At 37.3% G+C, this 20,267-nt stretch overlaps 1 protein-coding gene across 3 annotated transcripts in view; it reads right to left on the reverse strand.

The window, feature by feature from the left end:
* SYT14 (synaptotagmin 14) overlaps positions 1–18,950 on the reverse strand; it is a gene marked incomplete at both ends in the record, with an annotated part of 68,800 nt that extends 49,850 nt beyond the window's left edge. For 2 of the 3 annotated variants that reach the window (XM_079532891.1, XM_079532890.1), the window contains 2 exons: positions 2,485–2,649; positions 18,908–18,950. In XM_079532891.1, the coding sequence (XP_079389017.1) occupies positions 2,485–2,596 (112 nt within the window). Of the gene's footprint in view, positions 1–216; positions 1,145–2,484; positions 2,650–18,907 lie in introns of those variants that run through there. The other variant, XM_079532889.1, reaches the window with a different exon arrangement.
* Positions 18,951–20,267: the final 1,317 nt, after the last annotated feature.

The raw sequence follows: 20,267 nt of genomic DNA on the forward strand, positions 1-20,267 counted from the left end.
TTTCTTAATCAGTTCCTTTGACTAATACTTGAAGAGTAATTAACTTCCAAAAGATATCAATATAATTAGAGAATAAAGCCCTGACAAAACAGACCTACTTTCATCCATGGGAAACATCAATATTAAAGTGAAATGTGTAAGTTAGGTGAAAAAAGTAGGAAGTACCATAAGTTTCAGGAAAGGCTGAAGAATGCAGTTTCCTGACAGACTTCTCACCTTTTCCTGCTGTCTTCTTATTACACAGCCCTCTTGATTTCTTTTCTGATTTCTTTGAGTTTTTCTTGTTACCTACTTTTGCAACAGTAGGTGATGCATCACCTTCAGATTTTTCTTTTCTGTCAAAAAAGGCTTCAGACTTCTCTTTGACTTCATTAATGCAACTGGGGTGATTATTGTGTATCTTCAAACCGGAGTCTGATAATTTTTGCTTCTGTACTTCAACAAATTTTGTTTCTAAATCTTGAGGAACATTCATACTATGCACTTCTTCAGAGTCATTACAATCAATTCCATGAGAACATGGCTTGATTTTGTTATGCCAGTGATTCTTAGAATTATTAGGTATTGTATGTAGGCAACTGCCTTGATTCTCAATAGACTCCTGCATTGTAAATTTATTACTTTTCAGGCTACTATCCTTCAGTAACTTATCATTTTCAAAATAGTCATTTCCTCCTACTACTTCCCTCTTAAGAGGTCTTCCCGCATTCTTAAAATCCCAAGGTACTTCTGTATCTTCTAAGCAATCATCACTATCTTTGCCTTTTAATAGGTACTGGTTTTCACCCACAACATGGTTGAATACTCCATCTTGATTTCTGTCTTCAAAGGAATTGGAATACTGAATCTCCTGTTCCGCAATATCCCTCTTGGCTTTAATATTAATTTCCTTAGGCTCAGTTAACCATGGTGCATTTTCTTCTCTATCTTGTGCTGGTTTATCATTCCGCATTTTGGAGCTCTCATCTTCTGCACGAAGGCCATTTATCATGTTTGTTACCTGTTCTGTTACCGAATCAGCTACACTATAGCCAACTTCTCCAACAACACTGGTCAGATCATCCACAGCACTGCTAAGAGTGTCCACCAGAGAAGACACAGAAGGAAGGCTCAGATTTTGGTGGAAGTTTCTAAAAAATGCCATTTTTTCAAATCTACTCAGCAGAAAAAAGAAAAAAAAAAAATTGTACAGAAAGATCTTCTGTTTCATAAACAGATCAACTCCATTTCTTCAAGTTCTATTTCATAGCTATTTTCTTTTGCTACCTCAAACTCACTATGTTTACCAGGGGAGGCTGCTGCTTTGCGTTTTCCATTCAATATGCATTGAAAATAATCAGAAAGCAGCATAAATAAATATCTTGAAATGAATCCATAACCAACCAGCAAAATGACAGTCTTTCATCATCTGCAGCATCAACTAGCAATAATAAAATCCATTATTCTCAAAAGTAAGACAACTGTGTGAGGAAGGAACATGTATTTTTATTCTAACCTGCAAAGAAGAAGTTGTGAGACATTTAATGATGCCCTTTCAAGAACAATACACTTTTCACAGTACAATAACCCTTTAACACACTATTTGCATAAAAGCTCACATCACGGAGACTTCCTGACCCCAAAAATTATCGTTGTGTTTTACATAACATATATCAAATCATGAAGACTTGTTCTGCAGCAAAAAGAAATTTGAGAAAGAATATTTGACTTTCAGGGGCAACAACTACTTCTGTCTAAAAAAAAAAAAAAAAAAAAAAAAAAAACAAAACCCCAAAAAACCCCCACCAAACCTCAAAAATTCAGCTGTGCCTTTCAAAAAGGCAGAAGACAAAAAAGCCTCAAATTTCCCATTCTCTTCTCTAGTGCCTGTATCTTCCACTCAAGACAGCTAACAAAGCCCATTCAGTATCTGCAGCCCAAAAGTACAGACATACTAGTACTAGTACGGGGCTATTTTACTAACCCTCAATATATTCTAGTAGGTCTGCTCTTCTCTCATTTATCAATACTATTTCCAAGGACAATATTTAAAAAGAATAGAAAAAACTTATTAGTTTGATTGATTTATTTTCTGATGTTTTACATCTTTAAAATTATTTTCCAGGTGAGTAAACACCTTATACAAAAAGTCAGCGAAGGATTTAAAAATGCTTAATGGAAAAAAAAAAATTCTAGTCACAAACTTACTTCAGATTTAATTGTACATAATTAAATGATGTTAAAAATGCATTCAAGGGTATTCACACAGCGCAAAAGAAATATCTTCCCATAAGTAAATGTGAACTCTCGAGTTATAAATCTGTTGATTTTCTCCAGTTTGTGATTATAAAGGTTTCCTCCCCTCTACGTAGTGCAAAATCACAGGGAAAAGTCAACACTGCATTATTTCATCACTTCAATCAAGTGATTACTTGTGTATTTCCACAAAAATTTTCTCAGGCTCTTATAACTTGATGTCCAATACATTCTATTTCAGATACTTACAAAGCTTATCTTGTGAATTCTTTCTTGTAGGGTATCCTGAATCAAGATCAGGGAAACCACCAACATTTTCAAAACACATCTTCTTATTAATATATAGGAAAAGTAGCAACATGAGGATAATGAATACCCCAACTGCAGACAGGAATCCAATTGCTTCAGGAGATACTAAAAGAAACAGAGAAGGACACATTATAAAAAACCAGTCTATTGTAAGTGCAACTTGCAGAAGTTTTTATATTTGTCAGAATTGGTTATTAGTAAATACTACTAACATTCAAAATATATACGATATAACTGAAATATCAGCTTTTCCATTTGAGTACATATTTAACACTGTTGAATCTCAACAGCTTTTCTTCTTCTTCCAGTCATCTTTTCAAAGAACAGAAAATATGTGGTCTTAGTAAGGGACAACTGACATTGTAAGAGCTTGCTAGAGGATCTGCAGCACTACTGGACCCCAGTAACAAGTCTGGGCCTCTGCAGAAAATGAGGATATTGTTAGCATGTACCAAGCTGAAATTTTTGATGGAACACTTGAGGAAGAGCAGCATATGGGATTCAAGAGCATTCCCTTTCCCTGGAAGGGGCTGGAGATTTGGAGACAGCACAACAGGATAAAAAGGAGAATGAAAAAGGGAAGGGACTGTGTCCTTGCTGGTAAGGCCATTGCCTCTGCCAGCTTTGTTATATTCAGCTTTTTGCTCCTCCTTCCTTAAGAGCCAGCTGGACCTCATCACTCCCTGACAAACAGGATTCTATGGGAGCAAGAAAGCAGAAAGTAAAAAAAAAAAACCAAACCAACCCAAAAACAAATCAACCACGTAACAGTATGTTCTTTAACATGGTACTTGTGCCACTTTATATAAAATGAGAAAGAGGTAAGGCAGATGGAAATAAAGCATACTTCACTGAAATAGGTAGTGGAATCAAGACTGAAGTAGACTGACACGTCTCACTGTATAAAATAAAGAATATGTAACCACTACGAAGCAGATAAATGAAAGAGACTTCAGGGCACCTTTTGCAGGGACAGAATCTTGCAAGTTCATCAGGACCTAAGTACATCAGTAACGACATAATGGCCAAGATTACTTAGGAAAATATTTTAGAAATACAAAATTTGGGAAAGGATGTACCAAATGGGACAAATGGGGACAAAAGTACTTAGGAGCAATCTGATTATTTGTAGGAGCCTTTTGCTAGTTAGAGAAAACTTATAAGGATTTATTAGGGTTATTAATTCCATTTGTGAAGTCCCTAGCATTTCATGTTAGGAGTGTAATACTGTGTGCCAATATCTTTCATTATATAGAAGGAGACAATATTAAAGAAAACTTACCAGCAGACTGTATTCACAGAGATGTAATGAAAAAGGACAAGTAGAAGAAACAAGGAAAGCTCTAGTTGGATATAGGATGGGGGAAAACCCGGAATAAGAGGTGTTCAGCACTGGACCAGATGCCCTCGACAGGTTACAGAACCTAACTTTAAAGTCAGTCCTGCTTTGAGTCGGGGGCTGAACTGCACGTGACTTTCCCAGGAGTCTTCCAAATTAAATTACTCTCTGCATCTGCCTATGACCTTAGTAAATCTGAGCTTACTCATCTCTGCAAAAGTGCTGACTGAGAAACACAAACAGTTCCACCAGCCCCTCAGTTTTGGCAGTGTTTGGCAGTGTCATTTGCAGGATGATAGGGACCATTTTTTATTGTCACGTTGTTTCTTTAAAAAAACAACAGCAACAAAAACACAAAAACAAAAGATACAAAAAATGCACCTTTCACAATCTAAGATGAACTGGTCTGATTTGAACTTTGACTAACTTTGAGCAGGACATCCAGGCCTATCTGAAACATTGGGGAAAAGAAAAAAAAAAAAGAAATTTGCAATCTCTGATCAAAGGGATTGTGTAATATTGTACTCAAATTCATTGCCTTTCTACTTAACAACTTCAGAAGAGAATGAACTTCCCAATAGTTTCAAAGAACCCATCTGGGCAAAATTTCTGAAAAAAATACCAAAATGTCAAGAAAAATAGTCCCAAAGGAATGAAGTAGAAACCCCGATTAAACTAAAACTCTATTAGTCAAACTCTATTTAGTCAAACTTCAGTAAGTGCTTTTCATGTTTTACTAGATTATATAAGAAGAGTTAGGAAAAACACAAGCAACTCTTAATTCAGTCAATTAAGTTGGGAACACTGTCTCGTGAAAAACTGAAGGCAAAGCTAGAAATGATTGGAAAGCTTTGAAATTTGACCTTCACCTTCCAAACCATTAAAGTCCAAGACAAAACAAAAAATATAAGAAAGGATGACTGCTGAATAGGAGTAGAGTAGAACAAACAAACAAACAGTGCAACAGGGGAGAGCGGGTGTGACATGTTTACAATTTCAGATAGCATAACAGAAATAGAGATTTACAGAGCTACAAATTCCCCCATTAGTACTTCAAGATGAGACATTCTGCTATCACACAGAGCATCAAGGTGTAAAAGGTAGGATTCCAGTCCAGACCAGAGAGGAAAGAAGGCTATATTTATGTTTTCATTTATCTGAACAAATAGAGAAATACTTTGAGTTATGAAAGGTCTTGGTAGTACTTTCTATTTGGATCACCTGCTACTCTATTCAAAGATTGGAGTTATTACTTTATTAAAATCACTTGTTACAGCATAAGACAGTGGCAACTCTGCCTCAAACTGAAGGATTTTTCTTTTTGTTTAAGTTTCAAAAAATCATTGTGTTATAACCAAGAATGAGAAGAAAATAAGGACTTTTTAAAAAATAATAATTAAAAAAATACCCTAGTTGTAGTTAACAAAATACGCAAGTTAGAGATGTAGTCAACGAAATACGTAAAGTGGGGGCTGTCAAGGTCATCAGGCGTAACCAGGCGTAATCTGTGTGGGCCCCCTTGCGTGGTTAGCGAATACGTGAAAGGGGGGCTGTAACAATCATCAGGCTCTGCGGGGGCTCCTTGACTCATGAGAAACCATGATGAGACATGGCAAGACAAGACATGCCACACGTCTATTGGGCACAGATAACCGTAGCAAGGGTGATTGGTAGCACAGTGATATAAGGGACAACTATAAGAAGAGTGTGTTGCTTGCAGTAAGTGCCATTTTACCATACACCACATTGGTGTGCACCGAGGTAGATGGACAGACCGTTGAGTCCCTAACGATTGCGAACACCTGTATGAGGTCTTCCGCAGGCGGAAGGCTTCATTTGGTGACCCCGACGTGATCGTTAGGGAATAGTGGTCGGCCACAGGCGGCGTGGCGATCCTACTCTCATCCGTCTCCCTTGGGGAAGGAGACGATGACCCTAGAAGAGGGGGCTGCGGCTTAGGAGAGTGGAAGCTGGGTAGCGTCGGAGGGGGCTCTGCGCGCGAGTCCGTTTGACCTGCCGAGGACCCAGGAGACCATCGGAAGAGGAGCCCGGTGGTTGTGCGATCCGCGGGAAAAGAAACGTCCGGCGGAGTGAATATGGAGGCCGTCATAAAGGTGATTTCGTCCGCGTGTAAGACCTATTGCGGGAAAACTTCTCCTTCTAAGAAGGAAATAGGGGCAATGTTGTCCCTTTTACAAAAGGAGGGACTGCTTACATCTCCCTCAGATTTGTATACCCCGGGGTCCTGGGATCCCATCACCGCAGCGCTTTCCCAGCGGGCGATGGTACTCGGGAAGTCAGGAGAGTTGAAAATCTGGGGGTTGGTCCTCGGCGCTCTCCGAGCCGCGAGAGAAGAAGATAGAATTCCTGAAGCTGCGCGCGTTATGATGGGTTTGGAATTTAATAACACCGTGAGAAACGGCGCGGGAAGCGTACTTTCTTGCAGGTCCCCTGAGGAAGAGAACACCGCAAATATGCTCTCAGCTATGGCGACTAACATCTCGTCCGCACCATCGGCACCCCCTTCTGCTCCCCCCTCGGCTCGAGCTTCGCATAAACAAGTAGAAGAAGACTGCGCTGAACTGTCTGCACTTTTATCTTGCAAAACGGCTCAAGTGCAGGAATCCAAGGTCGCCGAAACTCCCCAGCCGTTTCCAGGACAACCGCTGTATCCTTCTCTGTGTAACCTAACACCACCTGTGGGGGCAGGGGGAATAGTGAGCTGGGATGGCACACTTGCTGTCTCCTCTCAGGAGGTGGAATGCAGTAACACCCAGGGGGGTGGGGACTGCTGGAAAGGCCTGGGTACGGATTGGTCAAAAGTTAGGGAGGTGGTAGAAGAAAAAACAGCAGAGAGAAAGGGAAGCGATGTAAGTTACAGGCGCTGGGATGATAGTGTCCGGCCAGCACTGTCCACCCTGACTGCGTCTGAAGGAGTAGGTGGCGTCCGGCCGGCGCCCTCTGCTCAGGTTGCACCCGACGGAGAAAGAAATAATGATAGTCTCCGGACCCACTCTCTGCCACAGTGTTCAGACCCATTGACTCGACCCACACATCCTTTTACAAGATTGAGTGCGCATGCAACCAATCAGAAGCCTCTACAACAGTCAGTGCATGATCAAAGGGAGATGGGCACAGTGGGAACGGTGCGGAGCCCGCAGCTTCCAGCTGTGACTGAAAAGGATAGCAAAAGGAGAGAGGTGAATTTGCATTTGGGATTTAAGAGAGACACACTAACAGATTGTGGGAAGTTTAGATCTAGCCTGATAAAGGAAGGAAGAGTACTAGAGACCTTCCCGATAGTAGGGAATGATAACAGAGACCCAGAAAGGGTACTCCTTGATCCGAAAGACATCACACACCTGATAGATTGTGCAGAGAAACAGGAATTGAAATCACCCCTCACTTTAAATGCATTAGAAGTCCTGACAGCATCAGGCCTTCTCTTTCAGCATGTAACAAATCTGATGTGCATGGTGCTTAAGCCAGTGCAGTATGCACTGTGGGCATCAGAATGGGTTCCCTTCATGGACAGGTGGCCAGATTGAGGCCTGGAGAACAAGCAATTTCATACGGTTGGTTTGTGAGAGCAATGCTCTCAAAGCCTGAGACATCTGCCTTGTTATTGAACAAATGTTTTTCATTTTGAGGTACACTCCAACAGGTACCTGAGACAATGTTGGTATATACTGGGAAAGGTTATGTTTGTATAAGGATCTTTGTAATTTCACACTCATAGATAGTGCCACTGAAGCTATCAGCAATCACTCTAATCTCTAATCTCTCTGTCTATAACTTTATTAGTATTGTAGGATGTGGCTTTAATTATTAAGTGTCAGTGACATCACATCAGTTCTTGCAGGATAATTACACGGTGATTAAAGACCTATCACCTGTTCCAAGTGGGATGAATCTCGTTTTGGCTTACCAAGGAAGGAACTTGGTAAGGAAGCTTTTGCAACATGACGACCTGCACCAGTTGCTGAAACATGTAAGAGATAATGGACAGAAAACCTTGATCACCGTTCACCATGACACAGAAGAGATACATCGTGTCCTAGAGAGAGTAAAGAAGGACGGAGAACATCACTGATGGCAAGTGCTCATGGGATGGTCCACCAAAGCGACGGGAATGTTTAACTCTGTTTAACTCTATTCTGTATTCAGTTATAGTTGTATTAGGTCTAATATTAATATGCTTTACGCTTATAGTCATATTATATATAGGCATATAGGTATATTACATTTATAAGTATGGTTTAAGACATTAGGGTAGGATTATTTGGCAAATCGCGATGTAACGGGGCAAGGCTTAACCGAGAGGACAATGGCATGTATAGGCGCAATGCGGGGATTTCGGGTTGTACGCGGTTAGGGTCCTCTCGAGTTGTAGTAGATTTGCTTGAGCTTAGGGAGGGGGAGATGTAGTTAACAAAATACGCAAGTTAGAGATGTAGTCAACGAAATACGTAAAGTGGGGGCTGTCAAGGTCACCAGGCGTAACCAGGCGTAATCTGTGTGGGCCCCCTTGCGTGGTTAGCGAATACGTGAAAGGGGGGCTGTAACAATCATCAGGCTCTGCGGGGGCTCCTTGACTCATGAGAAACCATGATGAGACATGGCAAGACAAGACATGCCACACGTCTATTGGGCACAGATAACCGTAGCAAGGGTGATTGGTAGCACAGTGATATAAGGGACAACTATAAGAAGAGTGTGTTGCTTGCAGTAAGTGCCATTTTACCATACACCACATTGGTGTGCACCGAGGTAGATGGACAGACCGTTGAGTCCCTAACGATTGCGAACACCTGTATGAGGTCTTCCGCAGGCGGAAGGCTTCACCTAGTGTTCCCTGTTTGAGAGCAAGGTAAATTTGGCCCATGTCAGGCATCCTTTTATCATCTTCAAGAAACTTTCCTAAATATGGAAAAGCTTTGAAATTTTGAAGAAAAACAAAACAACCTCAGTTTACTATCTTCCAATTTTTCCTTTAAGTCTAACAGATAAAATCTCCCAAGATTGTGCTGGGAGGAAACGTGCTCCATTCCTTCCCAAGGCAGTATATGGATGACTGATAATGCCCAGGGTTGACAGAATGATATTCAATTTCTTTGAGTTACTGATTCTAACCCTTAAAGGACTAGAGAGTGGGTTGAGAGCAGAGCACCTTTCTTCAGTAATTTCCAGTTCTAATATCTGTCAAAGACAGAGGCAGACAGAGGAGGCTGCAATACACAAGAAACCAGGCACCAAAAGAAGTGAAAATTAAGCGAAAAGAGGCAATTAGGCACAAGCTAATGAGGCCTAGCAGGAAAATAGAAGGTATGAGTTAAGGTTAGCATGGAGTGCACAGAAAAAGTTGGAAAGTGAAAACAGAAAACAGACAGATCAGGTGGAAGAAAAAGATAAAGCAAATGAGACCACAGAAATTTATCTGTGAATACAACTGCTTTGTTACTGAAGCAGGTCGTTCTAAGCAACTTTGCCCAAATTCAACACCAGAGATGCACCGAGCAGGAGACAACAGTAATCCAATAATTCCATGAGCCTATGACTCACAGTAAAGGGCAAGGATCGTTCTTCTTTAATTAGATTAACTGTTACCTTATTAGAAAAGTAGCTTGAAAACACAATGCTTTTTAATTTTTCTTGAGTGCTTCCTGGATACAAATTAGTTAAAAGGCAGTCTGTACACAAACTGTGTGGCTCTCTATGGAAACACTGTATCTGATGACATCTTTCTGGGGTGAAATAAAACAGTGGCTGATACTTTGTAAAAGGGAAAGGATGTAACTTTAGCTGCAGCTTCACTAACAGCGCATGTAAATCAGCATGAAATAAGACTTAAAAATTATGTTGTAGATTCAATTTGATTCCACATAAAGAATCTTTAAAATGCTTGTTCACAGATTAAATATATCATCAAGTCAAAGCCTTTACTATAATACCATATATAGCCAGAAAAATACCATTATGTAGCCAGGAAAAAAATTGTACTTCAATTTTCCACATATAAATGTGTACAGATTCTGTGAACAAATGTTTTATATATATCACACTAACCCTTCAGTTAATTTCTCCCAATTGAAGTTACATTTCAACCAGTTATACTATGTAAATAGAAGAAAAAAAATATATATGCTTCCATGCAAAATCCATCCATGCCACACTCATCACAGCAATTAGGCTGATCCAAAACACTTTGTGATCAATTCAAAATTGGTTTGGGCAATGACTGTAGAGTGAAAAGCATTCTTAAAATGCTCTGAGATTCCCCACAGTTTCTTTTAGAACCACATAGCAGCAGAAGGGCAATTCTTCACTCGTCATCTTTCACATTCAAATTTCAAAAACATCCTACTTCTTGGACTTCATAATTATCCTCAACTCTTAAGGAAAAACAGCAATGAATGTTTAAATTTATAACAACATAACAGAGCTTTAGAAATGTGAAAGGAACAAATGTCATACTACAAAGCTATTAGGATTAATTGAATTGCTGGCTACGGAAATGACGTAAGTTATACTCATTACAGAAGTATTAAATTAACTTTAATTTACTTTTGTTATTATCACTAGAATGATAATTATTAGAAAACAGAAACTTACCATGTCTTCATCCTAAATATTGAATTACTATCTCTTTCTCCAATAGAAAAATATTACCTGCCACTTCATGATTTTTCTTTAAAAAAAAAAGTTTCAGACTCTTCAGAAAACATGAACATCTTCAAATAAATGTCATAGAACACCAATAATAACCCTCAGATATACTAAAAAAGATGCAGGGTTATTACCACATATCTACATGCACTAACTTATACTATATTTAATATCTGTATTGTCCAGTCAGTTATTTTCAGACCTCTCACTCCACATCATGCTGCTCACCTAGCGAGTGCAGCACAAAGCCAGAGATGTTTTAATTATTCATTTACAAATGCAATGCTATCCTTCCTGTGCACAAATTAAAGTAACTAGGGGACAATGCAAAGAAATTCAACTGCCTTTGAGATCGGAGCACAAAAGCATTTGAAATGAAAAAAAGGTATGCTCATCTTTTATTTAGAAAGGCAGCAACCAACTAGAATTTAGCTAGCCTAGGCTAAGCAGAATCACAGAGGGAAATACTTTACACAGTGTTGTGTTAGAAGACCTGGAATTCTTAACTATATGTACTGTTTTACAAACAGGCCAAACTCCATGTGGCAGCTGATGTTATTAAAATACTTCCCTGTATTAAAAGAAGAAAACAAAACAAACAAACAAACAAAAAAACCAGAAGCAACTTAACCACAAAAACTGAGTAGTTGATGCTTCTGTAAAACTCATTGAAAGACTCAGAGATCTAAGAAGATGTTTTTAGTAAACTTGCCAAAAGTCAAAACACACCTCCTATGTCTTTTGTGTCAAGTTGTGTTAACCTTTCTTCTCTCATCAGAAACACCAAAACTGTATTAATTCCTTTCTAAGAGTTACTGATTCCTTTCACGCTTCACCAAAAGAAGCATCAGGAAAAGTATTTGAGCACATCTCAAAACAAAACAAGCAATTAAATTCCATCTATCAAGGTGTTTGTTGTGGTTTGTTCTTGTTGTTGTTTACTTGTTTAAAAACAAAACAAAACAAAACAACAACCTTTTTCTGTATAAAGATTGTGCCTGCTCCCTTCAATTCAAACCTGAATTTGCCTTCCTTCCGGAGTACAGACTTTCTAATTTAGGCATTTACTATGGCTGTCAGCTGATTATGATAATGCATGTCTATAATGCCAGTCTTAGTCCATACTTTCCTGTGCATTTCTTTCTTCTCCATCTCATTATACAGCAATTTAACACACTCTGGCACAAATTATAAGCACATGCAACACAACATACCTGTATTTCAACACTTCAAATTTCTATGCCCAGCGTGTTACCCAGTATTACGCAGCTCCAAGTGAGGATAAACATGAAACAACTGAATTTCAATGCAGTACTGGAAAGAGTACTTCCTTAATAAGAAAATTATTAACATTTTTTGGTAACATTAACCTTTAAGAAGTTTGAAAGTCAGAAATCAGGATGAGAGTGCTTATTTAATTCTCTATTTGGAATAGCAATATCCTTTAAAAATTCTATTTATATACTTCTTAAAGTAATTCTGTGTAAAACAGAAAACTGACATTATCTGAAGTGATATAAGATGCCATTTAAAGGGTAATTTATAAAGAAAAAGAAGTCAAACACAAAATTTAAGAAAAAAAAAAAAAGAAATGTGCTTGTTTACATGAAAAGCATTACTAGAATTACAGTATCACGACAGCTACCCTGCCATAATACAAGTGTCATCTTTATTCTAGTGGAAAGCCATCTGGAATAACAGCAGCTTTATCACCAATTGGCTTATGTCACTTCATACTGTCTGCACTGATACAGAGATAATGTCTGACTTTTTTTTCCCCCTCTTCTTCTTAGCATCTAATTACAAGCACTACTGTGAAAATAGTTGTTTTATTGTCTACACCCCAGGATTTCCTTTACATGGGAAGAAATTCGGAATATACTTTACTTTGAAAAATAAAAATAATTCAGGTAATTTTCATTACATCACTTGACTAAACATCTACTTCAAATATTGTTCAACATACTTTGCAAGTTAGCGTTAGCAAGGTTTTGGTTCAAAGTTAACTGCTCACACATCCACACAAAATGCCACACACTTGTAGCAACTTTCATGCTGCCTTTGCAGATTGTCATTTACAGGAATTTTTTTCCTGGTTCTTCTAAATCACCAAGCTAAAACTGTCTTTTAAAGATAAATTTCACTGTATGAAAAGGAGAATTTTGGGCTCCAAAATATCACTGTACTAAGAAAAAAGTTAGAAATAGCAGAAGCCACAGTCTAAAGGGCAGATTTAAACTTTTGACAGAAATCTTGTCATTCCTAAATCCTGACCAGTGCTCAGCCTGCCACCCCCGCTGATTTACCAGTCCCTCAGTGTCTTTTCCCTCCAGTACAGAATCCATTGCCTTGTAAGTAGTACCTCTACAGAAATCTCTGAAAAGAAACATTTTATTGCTCCTAGGAAAAACATACTGAATAGACTTGATTACCTTCAAATCCCATTAATCTGTTGCAATCACACAGCAGGTTAGATGCCTGTATTCTCCCCATGGTGGATGAGAGAACAGCAGTGCTTACAGACATTTAATGGAGCTCTCAAATAATCTCCTCATTCAAAAGCCAAACGAGCTGCACAGGTCTAGAGACTTGTGGTATACGCCCTCACAGTTACCACAAAGGAACCCACCAATACTGCCAAAAAAAGAATTACAAGATAAAAGTCTTTAAAAAACAAAAATTTCCAAAAATTCTCTACAATGAAGTGTGAGACAATCCAGAATCACTAGACAGCACAGCAACTAAATAGAACACATAGCAAAGTATTGTGCAGTTAAAGCTACAGTGTGAACACGTTATCTGAAAAAAAAAATGCTGGGAACTTAGAATTTGGATATAGCAAAGTTCTTAGCAGGTTTTGTGTTTAAGGAAGAAAAGAAGCTGAGATAGTTGAATTACAAGAACCCAGTAGATGCTGGTTTGCAGAAGACTAAAAAGCATGGGAGAAGAAACAGAAATATACTCTGCTTCCTGTGTGGCCATCAATCACCTCACAGATAAAATAGTTATTGCATATTACACTTTCACTAGTCCAAAACGTATAAATCCAAGTTAGCCTTCCACAGAGAATAAGATTTAGCATTTACTCTAGTGTTGTTAATCCTAATGCCATTACTTTCATTTTTTGAATGTGTAGCTACGCTTGTATCACCTAAGTGTGTTAAGTTTAGGACTCCTGGAACAAAATACATATTTTTTCAGGCTAGAAACAAATGAAATTTGATATGTTTCTCAACATCATAACAAGTGGGTTAATTACTATTTTCTGAGTATATTACAGAAGTAGCCTGGGTTGTTTAGACTTTTAATACAAGGATATCAATTCTATCTCTATTTAAAAAAATAAAAATAAAATAGTCAACTTTGTGCTTTCCATTTCTAACTTCTGTAGTTGTATGTTTCTAGTTACAAAGGGAATCTCATTAAAAAATACTATTTTTACCACTTCAGTGAAATGCAATTGGCAACTTAACATTCAGATACATGTGAACAGATGAGGATAGTTGGGCAGAAAGTTGAAGAGTACATCATTGTACTTAGAATATTTTTCTGGCAAAACAAAAATTCATACCTTCTTATCTTTTCAAAATTATTATTAAAAGTGACATCTTACATTGTCAGCCAAAGACAGAGTCTCCTTGTAACTTCTTTCTTTTGCATATTAAAGAGCACTTCTGTTCCATTATTAGTCACAAAGACAGTTTGCTGAATAATTTCCTTTGTTTGTAAGACTGCTACAACAATAGAAAGAACATCTTGCAAAAGTAAAAAGGTCTTACTAAAATAATTATAAAAAAATCTGTGCAACTCAGACCTCAGTCACATACTCTACGTTTCCATCAATTAAACAAAATACATTACTGAGTTAGAAGCATCACTTTACATTTCTTCAAAACTACATAAATGAACAGGGAAAGGTGAAAGAGACCTGAAGATACTGTGGTCGTTAATTTTTTGCTTTAATATAACTTCTATATCATATAGTGAACATTGTACATATCAGAATACATTGAAGAGCCCTTCAGTTACAGGTCAATATTGTAAAAACTCATCAGCGGTCTCTCACTTGTGCAAACAGAACTTGAAAAACAGCCTCAATTAAAACACTAGTACATCTAACAACAGCCAGTTCCAAGCTGAACTAGCAGCCTAGCTACAGAGCACTGGACAGACAAAAAAAAAAAAAAAAAAAGATATATTTTTCTGGGCTGTTCATGTCCATGGTAAATAACCAAAGGAACAGCTTACACAATTCTCGTGACTCTTAAAATATTTGGGTGTTACCAGCCAGAAAAAAAGCAAACCTTCCACCATATTAGAATAAACAGCAGATGTATATATTTCAGAAAACTTTTTTCCTTTCTTCTGCTACTTCGGGAATTGTAAGAGGCTGAATGAAGCAAATTAGTCCACTGCTAAGATAAGAAGGGCTCCTCTTTCCTTAGACACACCGTGAATTCACACTGTCAAACAGATAAGAATTTGAAAATAAGTATATGTACTGGCATTAAATGAAAAACAGATGAATGTCTTGTTTACTTCTATAATACAATGAAAAATACATTTTCCAATTTTTCAGCTTCCAGAATTCAACAGTGTGTCCATTTGAAGACTTACAAACATTGCAACCACTAAGCTACATTGCACACAGAAGTCACAAATTTCAGTGCTGCAATGCCAGATTTCTAAAAAACTGATTATACTTCCTTTAGCTGGGAAGTACCTGGTTCTGTATTCTGCAGCCACTGGATGTTACATAATTGCTTCCAAATATGCACATTTTCAAGACACGTGTAGTATAGTTACATACTTCAAATGAGCATTGATTTTAAAATACATGCAAATCAGTTTTTGAGGTTTTCCAGAAAAGTCTTCCTACCGCCATCAATATTTTAGACACGTTTCTCAAATATGTATGAATCTGCAAAAGGAAACCATACAAGCAAGACACTGCAAAAGTACCGCAAACCCTCTTGTGCAGATTAGAAACAGACCTGCCACACAGTCCATCTTGTGTATCTACGAAACCACAACAACATTATGTGAAGTGGGAGCAAGTCCTAAAGATGACAATTACAGCACCTTTGGTTAGCAAATCTGAGTTCTGTACTGGCACCATACTGACATCATATTCACACCAGGATTCAGATAATTGCAGATATTCAGTAAGCATTACAATCAGTACTGGCAAATTTTCAAGTCTTAAAAGCTAAAAATAAATCTTCCACCAAAAATAGTTTTATTTCAGTGGAAGAATTGTTAACTTCAAAGAAGCTTTTATGATGTTTTGAAATGAGAAGTCAACCCTCCTGCATTGTTTCCAGCCTCAGTACTGCAGCATGGAGTATCTAAGAAAATAAAAGTAATGAAGGTAAGCTCTTAAAAAAGTGAAATTTCATATAATTTTAACAACTGAATATCCTCAAAGGCAGCGGTTTCTTTTTGGGTCTTTATTTTTACAGTTATGTCTTCATATACATATAAAGAAGTTTTAACTGAATAATTTGAGCTAAACAGTGTGGCCACACTTAGCCTTGACAATATTTATGGTCCCTTTCCCCATTTAAGCATCAGTCACCCCAAGGTTCCTACTTCCCCAGCAAAAATCAGTTGGCAAAAAAAGACAATTCAGGAACAGGCTAGTTTCCTAATCAGAATGAAAAATTAATCACCACTAACAGCTGTATTTCAAGTTTTATAATCTTTGCATAAATTCTAATTACACTACATAACTTGAAAATGATTTTCCTTCGCATTATTCATTGAAGACAAGTTTGCTTGCTTTTCCCTTTTCAGTACAGGACAAATAAGATGCAATATCCTGCTTACTATATCAGTTGCTTCTTGATAAAATATTTGGAAGGGCTATGAGAATCAGGGCAAATGAAGCACAAGGTACTGGGTTACTCACATTGGTTATTATTTACCACTAATCTTTCCTTCAAGGGTTCCACTTGGGTACTGTAACTACAGTCACTGGGTAGCTGTATTCTGGTACCACTACCAGGCAGAAAGCACTAGAAGATTCAAGCAAATAGCAAATGCAGAGTATTTTTGTCAAATGTATGGAGGAAAATGAATAAATAAATGCTAATAGTGCTTGAGAGTACACCCCTGGTACCACAGTCACACGGGCACCAATGAAAAGGGAGTGGAGACATGACTTTGCACAAACAAGTCAAGACTGCAGGGATTTTTCCTATGTCTGAAAACTTAACTGTCCATCAAACTTTAACAGTGAGCTCATGAACCAAAGAAGCCTTGGCTTTCACAGCATGGTCAAGATATTGCAAAGTGGAAGATTTCTATGCCACAAAATATGCACTTTTCAGCTCTTTCCTACATAAGCTTGAAATTAGTATCCCGGGCATTAGGGACAGAGCTAGAAGGTCCCAATATGACCTGCTCCAGACTCCAACAAGTGCTCAGTTTGGAAAGGCCTTCATGTTCTGAGTAGTTAGTATGAATCTGGAGCATGCACTCAGATCCTGATCCAGACCCTGGACACCTGGCACACAAATTCATCTGTAGGCCAGGCCATGTGTCAGACAGAACAAAGCAAAACATCTTGAATGCATACCAGATGATGTGAAGTCTTAGATAAAGTAACCAATATAGTAAAAGCAAGGAATCTAAACACTACAGAACTGAAAAGCATGCAGTGTGATGGCAAGTGCATTATGCTTTACATGCTACTTGTTAAGCAGAGAGAAAGGACAGATTAAAAAATGCACCTGTTCCCACATTACAAGAAGTTTGTCAGTGAGGTAGCTGCACATATGGGCACTGCGAGGTAGCTGTGCATATGGGCACAGAAGGCTACAAGAATACACATGGAAACCGGTCTAAGGAAAAAAGGAACCCAACATAACACAAGTACAAATGGTACTAACAGGATGCTTCTCTTTAAATCACACCTATCTTTAGGTAAACCAGTAACCACCAATGCTAAAATACATTCCAGGGAACTATTATTAAAAGTTTAAAATATCTAAAACCTTAAAAAGAAAAAATGCCATCCCTTCAATTGATCTTCTCAGCAATTATAACAAAAAACAAACAACTGCTGCCTCCAAGTATGCAGAAAATATTTTTCTTAACTCAGTACAATACCCTGAAACAAATAGCGATGAGCAAGATTGATGCACTCTGCAACTCCATCAGCAGGCTTTCTGAACTTTCTAGTTCAATGAGTTACATTATTCAGAAAGAAAAACAGAACCTATTATAGAAGGAATAAAGAGCACCATGGGCACTGATTTATCCATCAATGGAAAGACAGAGATGGCAATAAAGGCAAAAAAACAAATTTGATGTTTTGTTGTTTCTAATTTTTTTTTTTTTAATGCAATAACTCAGAGCTTAAAAGAAAAGCATTTTTAATTGCAATACAATCAAATGGCATACAACTCTATATCACTCCTTCAATAAATTATTTGGAAAAGACAAGTTGTGGCCATAAAGCTGTTTTTTACCTTAACTGGTAGACTTAACTTTGAGGGTAGAAAAAAGTATGTACATGAGTTTGGTTTTTTTATAAATATTTTTACTAAAACCTTTAAGTAATTACAATGGAAACATTCTTCTGACCTAATGGTGAGTCAATTCAACAAACTAATCCTTGAGGAAACTTTTTTTTTTTTTTTTTTTTTTTTAATAAGATTAGCTTTCAGATCAGAACTCAACAGCAACAGCACTGCAAAGGAGGCAGAAACGAGTGTTGGGCTGGCAAAGGGTGGGGCAGAACATAGAACTGTATCTAGTCATTCTATGAACTGAACTTATCATCAAACTGCAACTTTGGTCATTTTAACTCTATAGCTTTAAACCTATAAAAGCCTTCTCTTGAGCACAGCCCTATTTCATACTCTATCAATTACAGGTTTTATAACTGATAAAGCTGTTTTCATAGAATGAGTCATTATGATCTCAAGAAAATATAGGAAGAAACAGGCAGCCCACTACATCGCTTATTTAAAATATCCTCACAACATTCAACCATTACTTGTAATCAAACCAATCTACAAAAATCCGACAGTAAAAGGCAGAGATTAAAGTTTATGTATTTTGTGGTTTCCTACCACTGCTGAACAAAGATGACAACTCCCATGAAACTCAGTGAGTATTGGAAATACTTTCCTTTTTGTGACAACGCATGTTTTATTTTTCAATTTCAAAATTCTACTTTATTTCATGATTTTTTTTTTTTTTAATTTACGGTGTCAGCATCAAAAGATTTTGCAATACAAATACATAACACTAAAATTAAAAAAAAATAAGGCATTAACATTAAGGAGCTGATAACTCACGAATGCAATTCACAAGCTGGGAAAGTAGTTTTTACAAAATGTTGCTTACCTTTTCTAATGCAGATTAGCTCATGTACACCACAGGTTCGTTCTCCACCTATTTGAAAATAAAACATTAAAAAATGTTGACGAATTAAAAGTAATTGGCTTCTTAATAAAACTTGTAAGCAGTGGAAAGGAAAAAGCAGCAAAATCTATCATTTAAGAAAATGCAAATGATTGTTTTATTCAAAGAGTATTCTACATAAACTGAAGACTTGCTAAATAAGTAAATGTATCTTTGGCTTAGCGTTGTGAATGATAATCCAGTTGTAAGAGTTTTACAGAAAATTAATACTGAGAAAATTAAAAACACAATCAAATTAGCAGAAACACTTCTAAAAATATTTATGATGCATAAAGCATAATTTCCCATTTCAAAGGAACCACCATCTACACAAGAATTCTCAAAAGATCAGAAATATTTCTAACACAATGAAATGCCAAAATAATTTCAGTATTTTGAAGAATATTCAGTATTTTGAAGAATAAAAATTAAAAAAAGAAAGAGAGAGAGAGCCTGTAACAGATAGGAGTGGCAGAGCTAACTTGGAATTTCTCTTCAAGAAGTTTGTTGTTGTTGCTTTTGTTTTTAATGAACTACAATAGCAACAACAAAACAATAGCTATACATATCTCAAATTATTTATAAGGGAATAGCAAAGCTGTTGCTAGAAATACTAAACTTTAGTTCAAAGCATTTTAATGTTAGAACTAGTACAGAGGAAAACAACACATGATATACCTAGTAAGGACACTAAGGGAACAATATTGGAAGAATACATTTCAATTATGTTGAAGGAGCAATACTTTTCATGTCACCCATGACACATGTGGGACAGAAGCCAAAATGACCTACTCCTAAATCCTCCTAAAGGAGGAACTGGCAAAACTGCTGAAGAGATTATTTTAATGATATTGAGAAACTCCTGAAAAAAGTTTATTTTTATTATGATTCCTTTATATTGAATACATTTACACTATTCATGACCTTATTCTCTTTTAAATGGACATATTTTGGAATGATATTCCTGAAAGTCAAACCTTAACCACACCCTAATGCCTACTAAGCCTGTTTTCACTGACTACAAAATAATAATTTTTAATAGGAACATCATAGAATCATAGAATCACAAGGTTGGAAATGACCTGAAAGATCATCTAGTCCAACTGTCCTCCCATTACCATTGCTACCACAAGCACTAAGCCGTATCTCACAGCTCCTCATCCAGACGCCTCTTGAACACTGCCAGGGACGGCGACTCCACCACCTCCCCGTGCAGCCATTCCAGTGCCTGACCACTCCCTGAGAGAAACAGTTCTTCCTTATGTCTAACCTAAACCTCCTCTGGTACAACTTTCAGCCGTTT

Source organism: Tetrao urogallus (assembly GCF_951394365.1).
Source record: "Tetrao urogallus genome assembly, chromosome: 2".
Taxonomy (NCBI): domain Eukaryota; kingdom Metazoa; phylum Chordata; class Aves; order Galliformes; family Phasianidae; genus Tetrao; species Tetrao urogallus.